The following is a 17,159-nucleotide window of genomic DNA, read 5'->3' as shown; positions in this document are numbered from 1 at the left end:
AAGACTTGGGAGGAATAAACACGAACAGGAGCTGATTAGGCCGTGATAGGGAAAATAAAGTGAAAAATGCCAATGGAAGAAACCAGCTAAGGACAACACGGCATTGCCACATAAAAGATGTCAAGCAGGTGACTCCAGAAGGGCACTCACAGCAACTCAACCTCCTGCTAAACAGGGGCCATTCTTTTTCCCCCATCCTTCTAGTTTAACTTTTTCCCTAATTCAAATTTTAATACTACCAAGGTAGTCTTAAAGATAGTCAACATAAAACTACAATAATTATTACGTTGTTCCATATAATTTTACAGAACAGGACTTAGCAGCTGCTCTCCATGAGGTAGGGCAAGGGGAGATTTAGGTGCAGCTGGATCTATTTGACTGATCGTATGCGAGATAAACCAAAATCAATTCTGAGTTTAGGACGGAGGACCATGTGAGATGTCAAAAATAAGACTGTTCCAGTGACCTGGTCTGCCCCATGGTGTGTATGCATTAATGATAGTGTCTTTACAGAAAACATGCTGTACTACATTGCTGCGGGACCTCTGGCTCATCCAGTGCAGAGAACTGATCGGCAGCGGCAGGAAAAAAAGAGGCTGCTGCTGCCCGTGTGATCCCTCAGCTGCTTCGCTGCAAACTGCAAAAGGTGTGTGATGAAGGAGGCCGAGACTGCAAGGACAGAAAGTGGTTAGATAAGCTGAATAGTGCCTTTGAGAGCTGGATTTTACTTGCATGTCTTCTAGAGCTCCTCTGTGGTGTAAGGGAAGTCACTTAACCCCAACTTTTCAGCAGTAAACATTTGTCTGAGCGCCTGACTCGCAATTCAGTCTCATTTGTAGTAATTGTGAACACTCACAGGTGCAAATGGAAGTTGGGGTTTGGAAAGATTAACTGTACAGTATGCTAAAGCACTGAGATAATGCAGTCCTAGCCGATTTGGTCTGCACCTTCAGTAATAATGGTACCTTTCTTGTTTTTATTCTCTGTGCCTCAACTCCCGCTTTATCTCCTAGAAAGTGGAGATTATACCAACCTCTTATCTCACCAGGATGTTGTGAAACGTAATTACACCTGCGAAGCACTCGGATACTATCATGATGGGCACCACAGGCAAAAAAAACATTAGCTAATTAATTCAAAATCATTTGAATAGTGTGCTGAAAACAAGGCGTAAGCCTAGAACTGAACAAAGAGGTGGAAAGAAAATACTGAATAGTAGCTCACTAAGTGGACACAGTCCATTCTGGCAAGGAAGCCTACAGAAATACAATCCATAATCATGTAGTTAATGACTATACCGAACAGCATGAGAAGGTCCCTGATCACTGCAGGGGGGTTGGACTGTAAGTTCAAAGGTCCCTTCCAACCCAAACTATTGTGCGTATTTGCAACTTTTTGGGTACTTGAGTTTGTAACCTTAATTTTCTTTTCAAATAGGAACTTTCTATATACAAGATCAGATACTAGACGTACTTAATTTGCACAAGTAGGAACAATCCTTTCATCACCATTTAATTAAACAATTACCTCTTAAGCATATCTGCTGCAGAGAAGGGAGGATGGACAGCGTATACTTTCAAAATTACAGCTCCACGGTAGAAAACTGTTCTTCCTAAACCTCTCAACTGTCTAAAAACCCAACCGACTCCAGCTCCCACTGTAAAAATTTAATGAACTAAGCTGAAAGCTTCTGTCAAGTCCACAGAAATAAATATGCAAGTTCTATTATCAAAGGAAAAAGAAGCATCACTGGGAATTCTGAAAGGCTGCAGGCATCATTCAGTACGGTGAGCCAGATCAACTCCATATTCCGAAACACTGGAACCAGTCAAATGCTATGCAAGTTGACTGTTTACTACACTTCTTAATGTTGCCATCCACACCGAAAGTTGTTTTGATTAATTTGTCAAGTAAAGGCTCTTTTACGCAAAAAAAAAAAAAAAGCAAAAGTGATGTCAGAAAGAAACATTTACACTTGGGTTCTGTAAATATTGACTGTTATTGCAATAAATCATAGTCTAAATGGGACATAAGTGGGAAAATTCCAAATATTTAAATTACCCAAAAATCCAAATTACTAAGAAATAGCTATTAGACTATTACACAATCACAGGCTAACTGTAGCCATCTCAAAAAGCAGTCACTTTTGAAGCAGCTTGCAGAGATGCAAGTATGCATGTTTTTGTGTTTAAATGTTAGTGGAAGATACACAGCTAAATCCGTATGTGGTACTTTGAAAATATATAGTTTGGCATTCTCTTACACATTTGTTATTACTTCTACTGGTTTTTACTAAAAATAAAACTATTTCTGTGCTGTGCAAAATTTCCATTCCTAAAATGCAAGGACTTTTAGATCTGTAACAAAAAGCGAGCAGGCAGAAAGGGATTTATTAAGATTACGTATCCTTGATATTAGCATCTGTTTTAGCACATATTGGAAGGGAAAACACTTTTAATGTACTGTTTGTTTGTTAATTGCCATCTTTGATTTCCCTGGATTATAATAAAGAATCCTTAAAATAAAAAGAATCAATAAAACTTATGCCCACTGTCACAAGCATGAAACACAATATATTCCTATCCTAAATTATTTAAACAGGGCTGTTTAAAATTTATGACATTACCCTGGAAAGAGGCACACAAAGGATGAGTCATATTTTTGAGAATTTTCATGTGTTATGCAGCAATGATTACTTGCAGAGTGGTTGACGAAATATTTGGAAAGGGAAAGAGCAATCTTTCCAAATCAAGTTACATAACTTTGATTTACATAAATGTAATCCATTCAGTAGTCCAAGCAGAAAAGTAATAGTTATGGCCCAAGCACAAAAACCTAGAGCTCTAGTTGTAATTCTTACTAGGAAAGCAAAACCGGAACAGGGAAGATGAGGGAGGAGGGAAGAGGATAAATTCATCCTTGTGGAGGTAAGCGGTGCTTACTGTGCTGTCTTTGCTGGCTCTGGATGTAAGAAAATCGAATACAACTTGAATTGCACAGAAATTCCAATGCAAATTAATAAGATGATTCCATGCCGGAAGCGGTAAATTCAGGATGCTTTTAACAGAGTATACTTTGTGTCAACCCCATCTATTTTTGGTCCTGAGCAGATCACTTCTATAAGGAAACGCTAGCTAGAAGGCATGGAGATGTGGCATCTTTCCATCAGCAGACTGGGTCCACCTGCTTTTCCCAAGGGACTGCACTGACCCTTGATGTTGCCTGAAAGCCTCTGCAGCAGCAGAGCTCTTCTTATCAACTTACCGTATGTATATCTCATTGTGTATGTATGTGGGTGTGTGTACGTACATATGTACATGTGCATACTCATCAGAGAAGGATGAGACTTAAAAAAAGATCAAATTTATCTCTACTATATTTAATCTGAAAACAATCTTTACAGATGCCTACTGTATCTTCAGAGCTAAAGTATCTGAAACTCTCAAAATATATTTAACTTCTGGACTGCTGAAAAACATCTTTAGTACCATCTTGGAAGTTCACTTAGGCATCGTGTATTTACAAAACTCAACTACTGCAAATTAGCACATAGTTACATAACAAAAACTCTTCTGAAAGGAACAGATTTTATCTAGCAGAAATAATTGTAACAAACAACAATGGCTAAATTCCCTAAGCAAGCTTACTTCAGTCCTTTTCTGCACGCACACTATGCAGCACTCTGAATCACAGAGCTACAAAAAAAAATTTATTTTCCTGGCTGTTGCTGGTCTTTTTCAGAAGACATGGGCCATTACCTATCCAGCTGTATAGTCCAACAGCTCTGAAATCCTTACCGCACCAAAAGAAGGGCAGTTGTGCTCGAGATCTTTGCTGTCATCTGTCACCCCCTCTGGATCTAAACAAAGCGGCTTCCTCACTGAGGCTGCCTGGCCTGTTAGTGGCAAAACCAGGGACACATTTACTTGCTTTCATCCAAGGCATTCACAGCTGAGAAATCACTGTTTGGCTCTCAACAGTGCAATGCACCCAGGTTGGACAGGCTCTCCTCAGAATTCCATTATTAGGGACTGTATCCAAAGTATAAGTACTGAAAATGACCAAATTCTGTGTTTGCCAATGAGTTATGAATTAGACAAACTTGAGTGAGGTTTTATAGGAATGGCCAGAGACCAGCTTAATGCCAAATTTCAAGTACTTTTTCAAAAGCACAGGCAAACTAGATCACTACAAAGGTGATGAAAATTCAGTATATCTAAACCAGAGTATTTTCCCTGCAATCATTTCACAGAAAAAAGCTGAGGCACAAACACACACAAACATATATATAGAACACACACATTATAGCTTGAGAGGAGGTAACCCAGCACAAAGTAGTTTGGCCAAACTGACAGTTGGAAGTCCATCATGATGTACAGCCTACTGCCAAAGCTTCCTTACAATGCAAAACAATGCAAACATCACCTGGATGAAACCTGCAGAGTTTAAAGTCAAAAATAAATTTTTTTGGCTTACAAATGCACCCCTAAATGAATGCCATATTATGATAGAGAATGTATCAATAGTAATTTTATTATACATACCCAATTTTAATTCTGGTACATGCCACACATAAATGTTTCAGCTCCACAAAATGGCATTCTTACTAGTATTGACAAGTGGGCTAAGTAAAATTTACCTGCAAACTGCTGCTGACATGATAAATTACTTACTTTCACATGACATCTTCAGTGATTAATAATAGCTACGACTCGAGACTACTGCAACAGGCTTTGTGTGATACAACACAGGAAACAAATAATGTTGTAGTAACTAACCACAGGCAGTTCAAAATCCCTCCTCCCCATGCCCAAACTAGAAAAACATTTTGTCCTATTGTTTCAGTTAAATTAAAGCTAAAAAGTCAGTAAATTATAAATTGACTTACTTATTTCAAGCATGCAGAAAGTTCTGAGCTTTAAAAACAGGCTTTTTGACAAAGTATTAGCAATACAGACAAGGATCATACAAAGACATACCAAGTAAGCACATGGCAACACACAGAGTACTGTAAACAAAATGACTGAGCTTTAACCAAACTAGGTCCTGACATCAACTAAGTATGGAGGGGCACCATAATCCAGAGGAATTAATTTTTTGGCTGACATTTATGTTAAATTATGATAATTATTGTGATTATGCTAACTACCAATGAAAATCGAGAGCCAACAGGAAATCGCCAGGAAACAATGACTTTTTTAAAAATTAATTTGCATACGTAAAATACAAAAAATTAAGTAGGATTTTTAAAGTCTACAGTTTTGCTAAAGAGCAAACAGAAATCATAAATCATGCCGAGTAACTGCTCATTAAGTATTCAATGAAAATTGGATGCTCTCCTTCCTGTGTGAATAATACAGAGTCAAACAAGGCGTTATGTTCAATCAGAGATGTTTGGATACACCAACAAATCATTCAGTGTAATCACTAAGTTAAAAGAGTGCAAAATCCCATAGCACTATGAAAGACAGAGGCAGCGGGGACTGCCAATGCCTGCAGACAGCTGAGCTTTCCTTGGGTTCTCTGACCCTCACCCCCCCCTTACACACAAATCACAAGCGAGGTTTTCAACTACTTTAGCACTGAAAAACTGTAGGTTTTACAAGGAAGAATTCACAGAGACTAATTTTGTTAGCTAGTATTCAAAAAAACCACAGGAAATTGTACCATTATTACGGAGGAAACTTTGCCCAGGCTAATTTGATGCCATTTAAGACCAACCATCACTACACAGGCAACTTGGCCGACATCAAGGCGAACACTTTCATTTTTAGCAGAGATAAAACACAGAAACATAGCTCACAGAATGACTGGAATTTGGCCATGTTACACACCAAGCTAACAGACTATTATTTTGACTACTGTAAACAGCACGCTTTTTTTTTTTAAATCTAAGACTTAGACAATGAGATTTTTCAAATTATTTAAGACCTGGGTATCTAAAAACAATAAAAACACGACTTGTTAGGAACACACACTGAGGAGCTACATTTCATATAATTTAAAACCTTGAAAAATGCTAAAACGTATTCTTTTTAAAAGCTTCACTTTATTTTCACGTGCAAAATAGAGAAGCAATCAACACGCTAGGGAAACAACACTTTATCATCTTCATGAGTAACCTTTGTACAATTTTATCAGAGTTAAAATTCATGTGGAACCATCCTCTAGCACTTTAAAATAAGATACAAGAAATTTTAAAAGACAGCCAGCCTAGGTACCACAATTCCCCATTTCCTCCTCCAACTTTGAAACAACTCTTTTAATTATAAGCAACTTAATGTCTTTGCCCATTGGAAATCCAGTAGACACAAAATCTGCCCAAAGAAGATAGTATACAAGCTCTAGTCTGTGCATTTTCATTGTATAGGGGAAAAAGTCTCAAGCCAGAAAATGTGTCAAAATATAAATGAAATAACGGAATTGAAGCTAGTGAGGTGGAAAACGTTAGACAAGAAGAGTATGACAAGCAAGATCAGCTATAAGTAATTTCTCCTGGTCTTGGAGTACATCTCTCTCCTACCATTTTTACCTGATAAGAAACCTGATCGAAGGCAAGCACATCAACTGAGAGGATTCCACAGGAGTCAAAAGCTTACAGTGGGAAGCAGGGAGGGACAAAAAAAGCAAGATAATTAGGGAGCAGCCGACAAAATTATAAACAGCTCATAAGACAATTACTCAGATAGATGAAGTTACACAAGATGTTATCACAATTATCACAAAGTTATGACAGTTACAGTTTTTTACTCTAATCCTAAACGTAATTCCATTAGATTTTGGGAATTAAATTACTCCTGGACCCTGTTTATTTCAGTTATCTTAGTAGAAGGACAGGAGCATATGGTAGAAATTTGTCCTTGCCTAAAATTACTCTGCTTGTACTATGTACATTATAAACGTGCAGACAGGGAATAGCACTGCCAGATGTAGCGAAGGGAGTAAGAGGGTAAAAACAGAGGTGAAGGAGGGAAAGGCTTCCTACCATCTCTTTCACACATGCTAACAAAGTATCATCTGCTGGAGCAGTAAAAATTCATAGCACTTCAAGGTCCAGAAGGACTAGCCACAGCTGTGGTGCATGTACCCACATTAGGAATACATGGGAAAAAAAGACAGGAACAGGCACTGAGAAGTGAGAAGTCTGACTCAGACAGATAACCTGATACTGTAAAGCAGATGTGGGGTGAGAAAGAAATGCAGATCCACCAGCATGGAGAGGTATAATATATAGTCAGCACCATACCACACTGACAGAGCAATCTAACGTCACTGAAGGAGGAAATACTTCTGTAGTGAAAGGAAATAAATGTCATATCACTGGTAAAGAAACAAGTGAGCTCCACGGGGACTCAAAAGATTTTTTTCCCCCACCCCAGGCTCCCCCAAAACCCAAAAGAAACACAACTGCAAACAAAGGAAAGGAAAAGCATGAGAGATCTCTGAACTAGAGGTGCTGCCTGCAGGTAAGAATGAAAGGTCTTCCACTAAGAAATGAGACAAAGAACGAACAACCACACATGGGATAACACTGATTACAGGGAGACAAGTTCTGACCAGGCCAATGTATTATATTATTTCTGTACTCATTTGCATCCTTTCCAATATCAAGAACACAAGGGAGACTTTGCTCTACCCAGAGTCCTATTTTTGCATCTATTTTGCCTTTCAATTCAGAAAGGACTGCAAGTTTTCAAAGACTGGAAATTCCTCTGGTTCTAGTCCTCAAAATAAAAATAACATGCCAACAGAAACCCTGGAGGTCACCTCTTCATCTAGCTCAAGGAGAACGAAGAATTCAACAGAAAATATTCTAGTCTCTAGAGTGTTTTGGTGGCCAACATAAGAGCAGCTCTAACACAAAATCACCGCAAGATCATGAGCCGTATGGGAATTATTTTCTGAACTATTAAAAACTTGTTCATTTGCATAATATGTTAAGGACAGAAACAACAAATAGAAATTAATTCTTTACTACTGGAAAACAGAATTCTGATTTTCAACTGAAAGGATAAGAGAAAACATTTCTAAATTAAGATGAGTGCAGAGAATTTAGTGCCATTTCCAATTTCTGAGTAGTATTTCAGATGGCAGAGTAGAACAAGTAAAAGCCTTATTTATTTATTAAAGCCAGTATCTTGACTCTTGTAAACTCAGGGAAGTGAGTACCTCATTGAAGTGTTTCCAGCTATACAAAAACAGATCGATGTTCATGAACTGAAAAATACATCAGAAAGCCAAGGACTGTACAGAAACAGAGGTCACTTATTCAGGCATTATCATTTCCAGCGCATGCACAAATTCCCAACAGAACAAACACTCATAGTGCTCTCTTCTCTAGAAAACAACTGGAAAAGTATTGGGGAACTCCGTATTGATGGCATCTGTTTTCACTGTCTGTATTTTTCCTCAGTTTGTAAACAAACGACTTGCTTCCTCTATTATTCCTACCTGTAACCTGTTAAAGTTATCCTGGGCATCAACAGTCAAGATTATTTCTCTCATACCACTATCATAAAATTTTAACTACCATTTTTTAAGCTCCACTAGCCCCTCAGTTAAACTTAACACGCTTCGCGCCTCCAGTTTTTAATAAGCATTTATCCCTGCGGTTACAAAGGTAACCTGATTCACTCAGAAGACCAACAAGGAGGTGCGAGGCTTACCTCATTCAGAGTCTGCTGAAGCAGACCAGTGCCCCATGCTCACACACTGAGGTTCTGTGGGAATGGAGAAAGAAGCAATTTTGGGAAAACAGTGGTGACGAGTGAGTTACAAGAAGCCACAGGAAGAAATATTCTCCTCCCTATTGCTTTTGTTCTTTCTGTTGTTGGGGCCCACTGAGATGGGAGACACAGGAGGAATTACATCTCCTTTTTTCCTTGATGCTGTGCTTCATTTCCTTTTGTTGTGCTAAAGGTTAGAGGAAGGAGAATGAATTGTTACCAGGAATAAGGAGCCGGAGGTCTAAAGCAGTCATGGATCCATTCACAATAGGCAGGAGACCAAGAATTATGAAGAAATAAATCACCTGGGACTTAGGCTTTCCAGGTATTTTTCTACCAGTTACGAACATTGATCATAACTGCAGAGGAAACAGCTGCTAGTAGGACAGACAGAAGAATCAATTTCTTTTTCATTTTGGGCTTTTTATTTGAAACTAATCGAAAGACCAGAACAACAGCATTTATAAAAGGTACCCAGAATAACAAAGAATATTCTGTTGATTTCAAGTCACATGTTACTTACATACAGAAACTATTTCATTTCGGTAGCTTATAGTCATAGTGATCAAAGGCACCTGCAACTGTCTTGGTTGCACATGCACTGTAGTAATTATGCATGCAAATGAGGAAATTAAACATTTTTATGGTTGATCACCAGTATAGTTACTATAACTGAATATACCATCATGGTAACTTGTACACACAAATTACACATGCATGCAGTTTTAAAAACCAAGCGTTGCATTCATTGTTTCTATTTTGATAACGTCCTATGGAAACACTCCTCCACTTGGAAACAATAAAAAGTATTAACTTTTTAAAAGATGTACATTTACTCAACTGTCTATTGAACATTAAAAAAATATAACAATCCAGTAATTTAGTTTTCCAAGCTGATATATCAGCAAAATCTCACCATTGTCATACGATTTACCAACTTGAAAAGAATAAGACATTTAAACATAGCCTCTTATTCCTCCTTTTTGTATGTATTTATTAACCTGTAAATTCAGTAAGATACTAAAGGATAGGTAATCATTTGAAAAAATAATGCATATGATCAAAATTTCCATTAGCTCATCACGACTCAGAGATAAATGGAAATATTTTTAGAGTTTGGATTTTTATCAACCTAAACACTTAAATATACAACTTTTGATTATACTTCAGACCAGAAGAATTGGTGCATTCAAACCCATACAAGGTATTTTTCTAAGGTACAGAAACAAAAACATGGAAAATATGCTTTCCTCTGTCAAGCACAGATTTTGATCCATCCATATTAACATAAGGAACAATTTTGCTAGGGCAAAAGCATTTAATATTAAGTATTTCAAAGAATATGACAGAAGTAATAAAATATTTAGATATTGCTGTATTCTGGCAGATCACGGCGTAGTCGTATTGCCTTCAGCTTCTCTACTTTGATTTTTGTTCGCAACAGTTCTTCTTCCAGTTGCTGCTTTCTTTTCAAACCATCCCTTTTTTCTTGCACATAAAGACCAATTTTTCTTTGATTTTCTAATATTATTTGATGCTCTTCTTTCAGCATTTGTAACATCTGTGGGTCATACCCACACATTGGTCTAAAGCGTTCTCCAACCTCAAGCCTAAAAAATTCATCTCTTCTTGGTACAGGAGAGGGAGACATCATCACTCTCATATCAACTGAAGATACTGATGTTGAAGGAGACCTTTCCATAATATGGACCAGCTGGTGTTCTTCCTCTTGTTCTATGTTCTCATTCTGCTGTGAGTCTATAATCAGAGAAGGAGGAGGTTTGACATCCTCTTCTGATTGCAACTCCATCAGGACTGTCGCGGGATGGTGATCCAACATTGCCTGTGGTGAACTGGTACCAGCAATTGTTTCTTTATCGATACTAGCACTAGAACACACAAAATCATATGTAAATAATCCATTAAAAACTATTTTTAAAAGGCGTAGCTGTAAGTAACTAAAGCTTCATTTGAAATACTGCTCTGCTATCTATGCCTGGGACTCTACTTCATTACACGACCACCACCTGTATCCCTCCTTTGCATCACACGTATACAGCCCTGTCTTATTCAGATTCTATTGCTATAAAGGCAGTATAGCCGACAGAGGACTATCCTGGTAGGTCCTTCTTCTGACAGTGGAGAAGCAAGAAGGGCTATTAGCAACAAACGAGAATAAAAACAAAGCACCAGCAAGTGATGCAAGTGACACAGGAAAGAGTTTATATAACATACAATGTGATTTTAAAAGGGCATACATTTAGATTGAGTGGACTGTGACAAAAACATTTCCATCTACCAAACTTATTTGTCTCCTCCTGTTCTATGTGTTCCCTGTTTCTGATTCATGCACCCACGTATTTCGGTCTTTTTAATGTAAAACAATCACTGAATAAAATTACATAAAGAGCCTTGGGAGAAAAAAAAACAGAGTCCAAATGATGACCCTGCCAGTAGATTAGGGAATCAAGCTAATACTTGCTCCTTCTCTTTCAATCAGTGATCTCAGTATTTTTCTCAAGCTTCAAGAGAAGACACAGAAATGTTTCTTTCCATTAAGAACATCCTATAGTTCTGTGCATTTCTTTTCGAAAGTACAACGCCCACCTGACTCATCTGTCTTTGTGTAAATCCTAGAGTCAGCAGCACCTCAAATCATTATTTGACACTATGTTGGCTTTGACGATAATAAAGGCTCAAGCTGTTCCTGTCTATTCTCCACCAGCACTTGTGTTTGAAACCCTAAACTTCTGCACATCACTCCATTCAGGTAATGTTTTTTTAAGCCAGATCAGCTTCTTCATCTATTTCACAGTACATACTTTCAGCATGACTGGGAAGGCAGTGTAACATGCGAACAGGAATACATAACTTGGTACTGATACCAAAGACAGTGCATCATCATGGCCATGACCATCTAAAACAGAGCCTGTAACTGGTGGTTGATGACACATTCCCCAACCCCTGAAGAACTGAGCTACTGCTAGCGGCTAAAAGCAACCAAGTGATTAACTCGGTTCATGGATGCTCCCCAACCGTGGAGGGCCCAAGTGGCTGCTTATTAAATTGGGGGGTGGGAGGTGGTATCTTTTTTTTTTATTCTTTTTTTTAATCTTTACACGTTTTAAACTCCTTGTGAGCCCTACAATCCACAAATTGAGAAACACTATCTGATTACTAAAACACTGTCCTGGTTAGCAGTAGATACGGGGTTCAAATTCCCAGAAGCAAAGGACAAATTTAATTTGTACATCCTACTTCTTGTGTAAATGCACTAACTCCTTAACCAAAAGGTGGCATGATCATCTCCTCTGCATCTCCCATGGTCTTCAAAATTCTTGGTTTAAAAGAAATAAGCAGTCATGGTTGCAATTTCCAAAGTAGCCTGATCTATCCTGCCACTCATGAACATGGAAGTGCAATTTCTATAACGAAAGCCTGAAAGCTTCTCATTACTCAATTGTAAAAGTGTTCAACAGGATCAGGGCAATATATTTACCAAAAATTAATCCTGTCAAGCACCCAAACTATTTTAACTAAAGATTTTTTTTTTTTTTTAAAAAAAAAGGTCCACCTGAAACAGGTATTGAAAATAGACCTTTCATTTATTCCCCAAAGAAAATCCCAGGATAATCTTAATTCTAGTGGCTGCTACCTGAGCTATCTATAAAGTATCAATTATATCACCCTACTCCCTCCTCCTCATGCCACAAAGCTTCACCTTTTCCCCTATACCTCATTCTCACATTCCTTTTACTCCTCTCATTGAGCATCGGAAATACTATCCTGCACACAAATTTTCACTTGTTTTCCCCATGCTGACTGTAATTCTCAGGTTCCCGCCTCTTCACAAGCGCAGCTTCTAATACAGCTTCCCTACTTCTTATTTGCTGGCTCCTGGCCAGCTTCTAGCCTGAGAAAAGTGGAAACAACCAGCAGGAGAAGCAGGTCATTCTGACAAAAGGAAACCGAGAGAGAGAGAGCAGAAAGAGAAAGTGAGAGAGGTTAAAGAGACGAAAGATAGGTAAGATGTCGCCTAACATAGACTAGAGTCTCCAAACAGTGAAAAATCTCTCTCTTAAAGTGTAATCCACGCAGGACTAGAAAATTACCAACTCTTCAGGTAATTCTGATGAGGCTTTTTTGGTTTTTTCCTTAGAGTCAGAGTCTTAAGAGGAAAACAATTAGACAGCAAAGAGAGAACGAAGGAATTGAGAAACAAAAGAGCTGCCTGTATGGTGGTTACTAATGTTGTTTCTGACAACTTGACTGAAAGAAAGACAAACAACAGTTACCACAACTGGGGGATGGTGTTTATAAGCCTGCAGGCACCCATGATTCACCAGGTTTTGTTTAATCACAGCAAACTAGAAATTGCTTAAAGGTGTGATTAAGAATTTAGATTCATTATAAGTTGTACTTCCCTCCTACAAAACCTAAGCCATATCCTGGTGAGTTAAAACCCAATACAGGGTTTTGAAAATTAGAGTAAAATGCAACTTAGAGTTAAAATGAGGACTATCAAATAATGATGTATTTGGGCAGGGAAAAAAAAAAAATTAAATTATATTCTTTTCCTTCAGCACACGGTGTATTGGCTGTTCCTAGGAACAACCATTTTGGGTAAGCAGTAATCAAGTCAGTGTTCCCAGAGCCATAAGGGACTGCAAAAAATGTTTAAATTATAGGAGACAAACTATGGAGATCATTAGCTCTTAATCATTCACGAAAAGCGTCAGTGCTTTTTATAAGCCGATCTACAAACCAAAGTTCTCACACTGTTTTTTTTTTTTCCCCTCCTTATAAAAGTTGGTAGTCAAGACACTGCAACCTTTATTAGTGCAATTAAAAGCCTCGTTTTGTTCCAGAGAATTCTTTGGAACGGTTCCTCCAGGGGCATTCACCAGGAGCAGCAGCGCAGCCCAGTTGCTTCAGACTTCTTAACGCAAAGGCCCCACAACAGCATATTTTTAGAGCATCTGGCATGTTGGGATTTAGACAATTGTTACCATTCAGTTCAACCAGTGGCACCATGAATCCAATTCAGCGTGTGCGTGCATGCCAGCTTTTCTTAGTGTTACGCTGCTGCACCGACTATCAGTATATCTGATTAAAATACAGAAAGTTCGCTTCCCATTAATCTGCTTGGGAAAATAAGAAAAATCAGAGCTTTCTCAAGCTTGTTGGGGAGTTATGTGACTTTTTCCCCCCTCCTCCCTAGCTCGGTTTTTGTATCTGGAGGAACCAAAACCTGACCCAGGCATTTTTTGATCCCTCAAGGACCAATACAGAATCAGCAGAGTGTTGCAAGTCAGATATGAGGGGCATTAGCCAGCTGTGGGAGAAAGCCTGCATGCTGCCTGCCTGTATTATGTCCGGCTCAAATCTAGACAGTGTGTCTCACTTTACTAAGAAGTTAAAAAAAACCCACCTACAAAAAACTTCCAGTGCTGTACCTCTCGTTTTCTCTCTGTACTTAAACTACCTAGCGTACGATACAGAACTGCCTGGAGTTTAGACTGCAATAAGCTTTGCTCCGGTTTCAGGGAACCACCGTCAATGCAAGAAAAGTATAATTTAAAAAAACATTTGCACTCACAAAGGCACTGTGGTGTAGGGAGTCAATTTTTTTTAAAGGACTCGGATCAGTTAAAACACAACATGCAAACATCAGAGTAAATGAGAGAAAAAAGGTGTATGAGCAAGGTTTCTTAGTTCTGTGAACTAACTTTATTAAAAATCCCATATAAACTGGTAACAGCTCCATATGTTGCAAAATGACTGCAGTATTACCTTAAATGGAGGAGAACAGCCATCACTTTGCCAGTGTTTGAATAATCTGCCTATTAAAAGGTAGGGGAGGGGTAGAGGTTGGAGCTACTATTTCTCTTTGATTCCCTCTTAACCCTCACTTTCCAGAGTATGACAAAGACTCTGAAACAGGCTTTGAAAGAGGGCTGAAAAAATGAATGCAGTGCTAAGTCACCATAAAGCTTCCCATAAAACAAAAGCAATATTATTTTGCCATTGCCCCCCATCTGGGGATTTTTTCCCTGACAAACGTTTCCTTTAGGAGCCTGAACACAAGCAAAGCGTTACAGAGTAGGTAGGAGGCGCCATAATTTTCATTCAGTAACAAAATAAAAAGAATCATCTCACCTTGGAACACCGCTCCTGTCTCTTAAACACACATTGGAAATCTGTGGAATCATCTCCACAACTTTCTTGGTTGGCTCGGAAATGCTGCTTTTACAATCTGAGTGCGTCTCCTTTTGCTGCAATAGCTCCTGTTTGGCATATTCTTTGAGCCTCTTGTACAGCGTGCGCAGGCCCTGTGCAGTACGAGGAGGGCGATCTACTCCGATGGCATTGTAGTTATCAGCTATGATATCCCAGCATTTGTTTTTTTCCACTATTACAGAATGCTTATTGGTATGTTCCTCGAGAATTTTAACGTACGGCTTCACGAGTTTTAGCAAATCGAGCTTTTCAGATAAGGTGAAATTAGAAGATCTGGCCTTCCCAACCATTGTTATCTTTGAATTAAGGAAGCCGTTTCTGAAGCCACCATGCAGTCCCTAGCTCTGCTCAGCTCTTTTTCACAAACAGAAAAAGATCAGGCTTAACTAGGCTAGTCTCATTTAGGCCCACGCCTACAAGGGAGGGTTTATTAAAATTCCTTCAGCTTAAGCTGACGCAGGTTCAGGAAATCTGCTTAAGCCAAGCCTGACCTACATAAGGCTTCAGACTGAAGAAGACGAGAAGAAACAAGCAAAATACACTTTTGTATGAAGAGACCAGACATACGCAGGATTTAAAAACATAAAGGTTTAAAGATTAGCACGTTACCCAGCTAAAAATTACCTAATTTAGCTTGAGTAACAAGCTCTGACACATCTCCCTAGCTCTCTCACACGTATCTCAAACTGAAACCGCGCTGGAGATGATTTTTACATATAACGATGCCCCCCCAAAAAGCAACAATTGCTGAGGGGAGCGCACGGCGCGCCGCGGGGGGCGGGGGCGCGGGGGTAGGGAGCTCCCTGACAGAGCCCCCGGCCGGCGCCGCGCGCCCCTGCGCCATTTGCATAATGCTGGTCCTGCTGTCAATCAGGGGCGGCACAGCCTCCAGCCGGTTAGGTTACACTCAGGCGCGGGCCTCGCAGTAAAGCTGAGCTTCTCCCGCACTTGGCAGCCGGCTCCAGCTACCTACACGGGGGCTTCTTAAAGAGGCCGCTCCCCTCGGCCGCTTCCCTCTGCTCCGAGCGGGAGCAGCTGCCGCGCCAGCACGGAACCGGCTTTTTATCGTAACGTCGGCCCGCAGCCGTGCCCCGCCAAATCACGCCTGCCCCGTGGCATCGCCCCCCGGTCCGATGCTGGGAAAGGGCACCGTCTCGCGTGGGGGCTGCCGGCAAGAAAGGAGACAGGCAGTCGTGACAGATTCACCGCGCGCACCGTAGCGTGGGGATACTGGGATCTGCATAATACCTGCCAGGAAACAACCTACTTTTGTACTTCCAGGCATTCTTTCAGAATAAAAATCTGATTTTTTTATTAACAAGATGTGCACGTTGGGTGCGTGCACGTCTAATGTTTGCTCGAAAACATAGCACCTTGAGCCAAGTCTTCACATAAAATTGCACGCAAGGCTTTAAACTTTTGCAGTCTAAATCAACTAATCGGAGAAAGAGGAAAAACCTGCAGATGTAAGGAAAGGTGCTCTCAAATACAAAAAGCAAAAACTAAGTTTGAAAAATGACGTACACGACTGAAAGAGTCGGGAGGGTGGAAACAAACACCATTTGAGAGAGTGGCAACAGCTTCTCAAGCTTAACGTGTTCAGCCTTGAAAACAAGGGAGCCTAGAAGGGGGGTGAAGGAAAGAGAAATCTAATTATAGTTTGAAATACCTTAAGGCTATAAAGATCTAGGTATAAACTTGTTTGCTCTAAGGGGAAAAAAACCCAAAGCAGATGCAAGCTGTGTTCAAAACAAGAAATTCAAACTAAACAAAGGGAGACTTTTAACTGCTAAAAATCAATTAGCATTTAGAATAACAAGCACGTTTGGAACCATTTCTGAGACTTGGCTTGTCCTTACCACCTAACAAAATTGCGACCAGTCCACTTTGCTGGAATTGCTTTCAAGCCAAGATTAAATAAAGCATTTTATAGTCTGAAGCCCATTACACTAAAATTTGAGAAACAAAATACTCATGTGGTTAGAAGCACTGTATGAAAACCACCGCTTTTAAACACCTAACCCTTCCCTATTTCCCCACACTTTGCACTTTACTAACATTAAGAGTAGAAAGCTGGTGGTTATCTTTTTTTTTTTTTTTAAATGGAGGCACTTGGTTATTCTTCATCAACTGAAAAAAAAAAGCAAACTGAATGTGCCTGAGATAATTTAGGCTCTGGCAGTATCAGAATTG

At 39.4% G+C, this 17,159-nt stretch overlaps 2 protein-coding genes across 2 annotated transcripts in view; both read right to left on the bottom strand.

The window, feature by feature from the left end:
• RAD54B (RAD54 homolog B) overlaps positions 1-17,159 on the bottom strand; it is a gene marked incomplete at its 3' end in the record, with an annotated part of 60,381 nt that overhangs the window by 28,619 nt on the left and 14,603 nt on the right. The window lies entirely within an intron of this gene.
• Positions 10,090-15,256, bottom strand: FSBP (fibrinogen silencer binding protein; the record flags this gene model as incomplete). Its single annotated transcript, XM_081996883.1, has 2 exons — positions 10,090-10,615; positions 14,886-15,256. 2 exons carry the CDS (start codon positions 15,254-15,256, stop codon positions 10,090-10,092), a joined length of 897 nt encoding a protein of 298 aa, XP_081853009.1.

The sequence above is a fragment of the Phaethon aethereus genome (genome assembly GCF_964289735.1).
Source record: "Phaethon aethereus genome assembly, chromosome: 2".
Lineage (NCBI taxonomy): Eukaryota > Metazoa > Chordata > Aves > Phaethontiformes > Phaethontidae > Phaethon > Phaethon aethereus.
The sequence above is the reverse complement of the archived record's forward strand: the minus strand, read 5'-3'. Positions and strand labels throughout refer to the sequence as shown.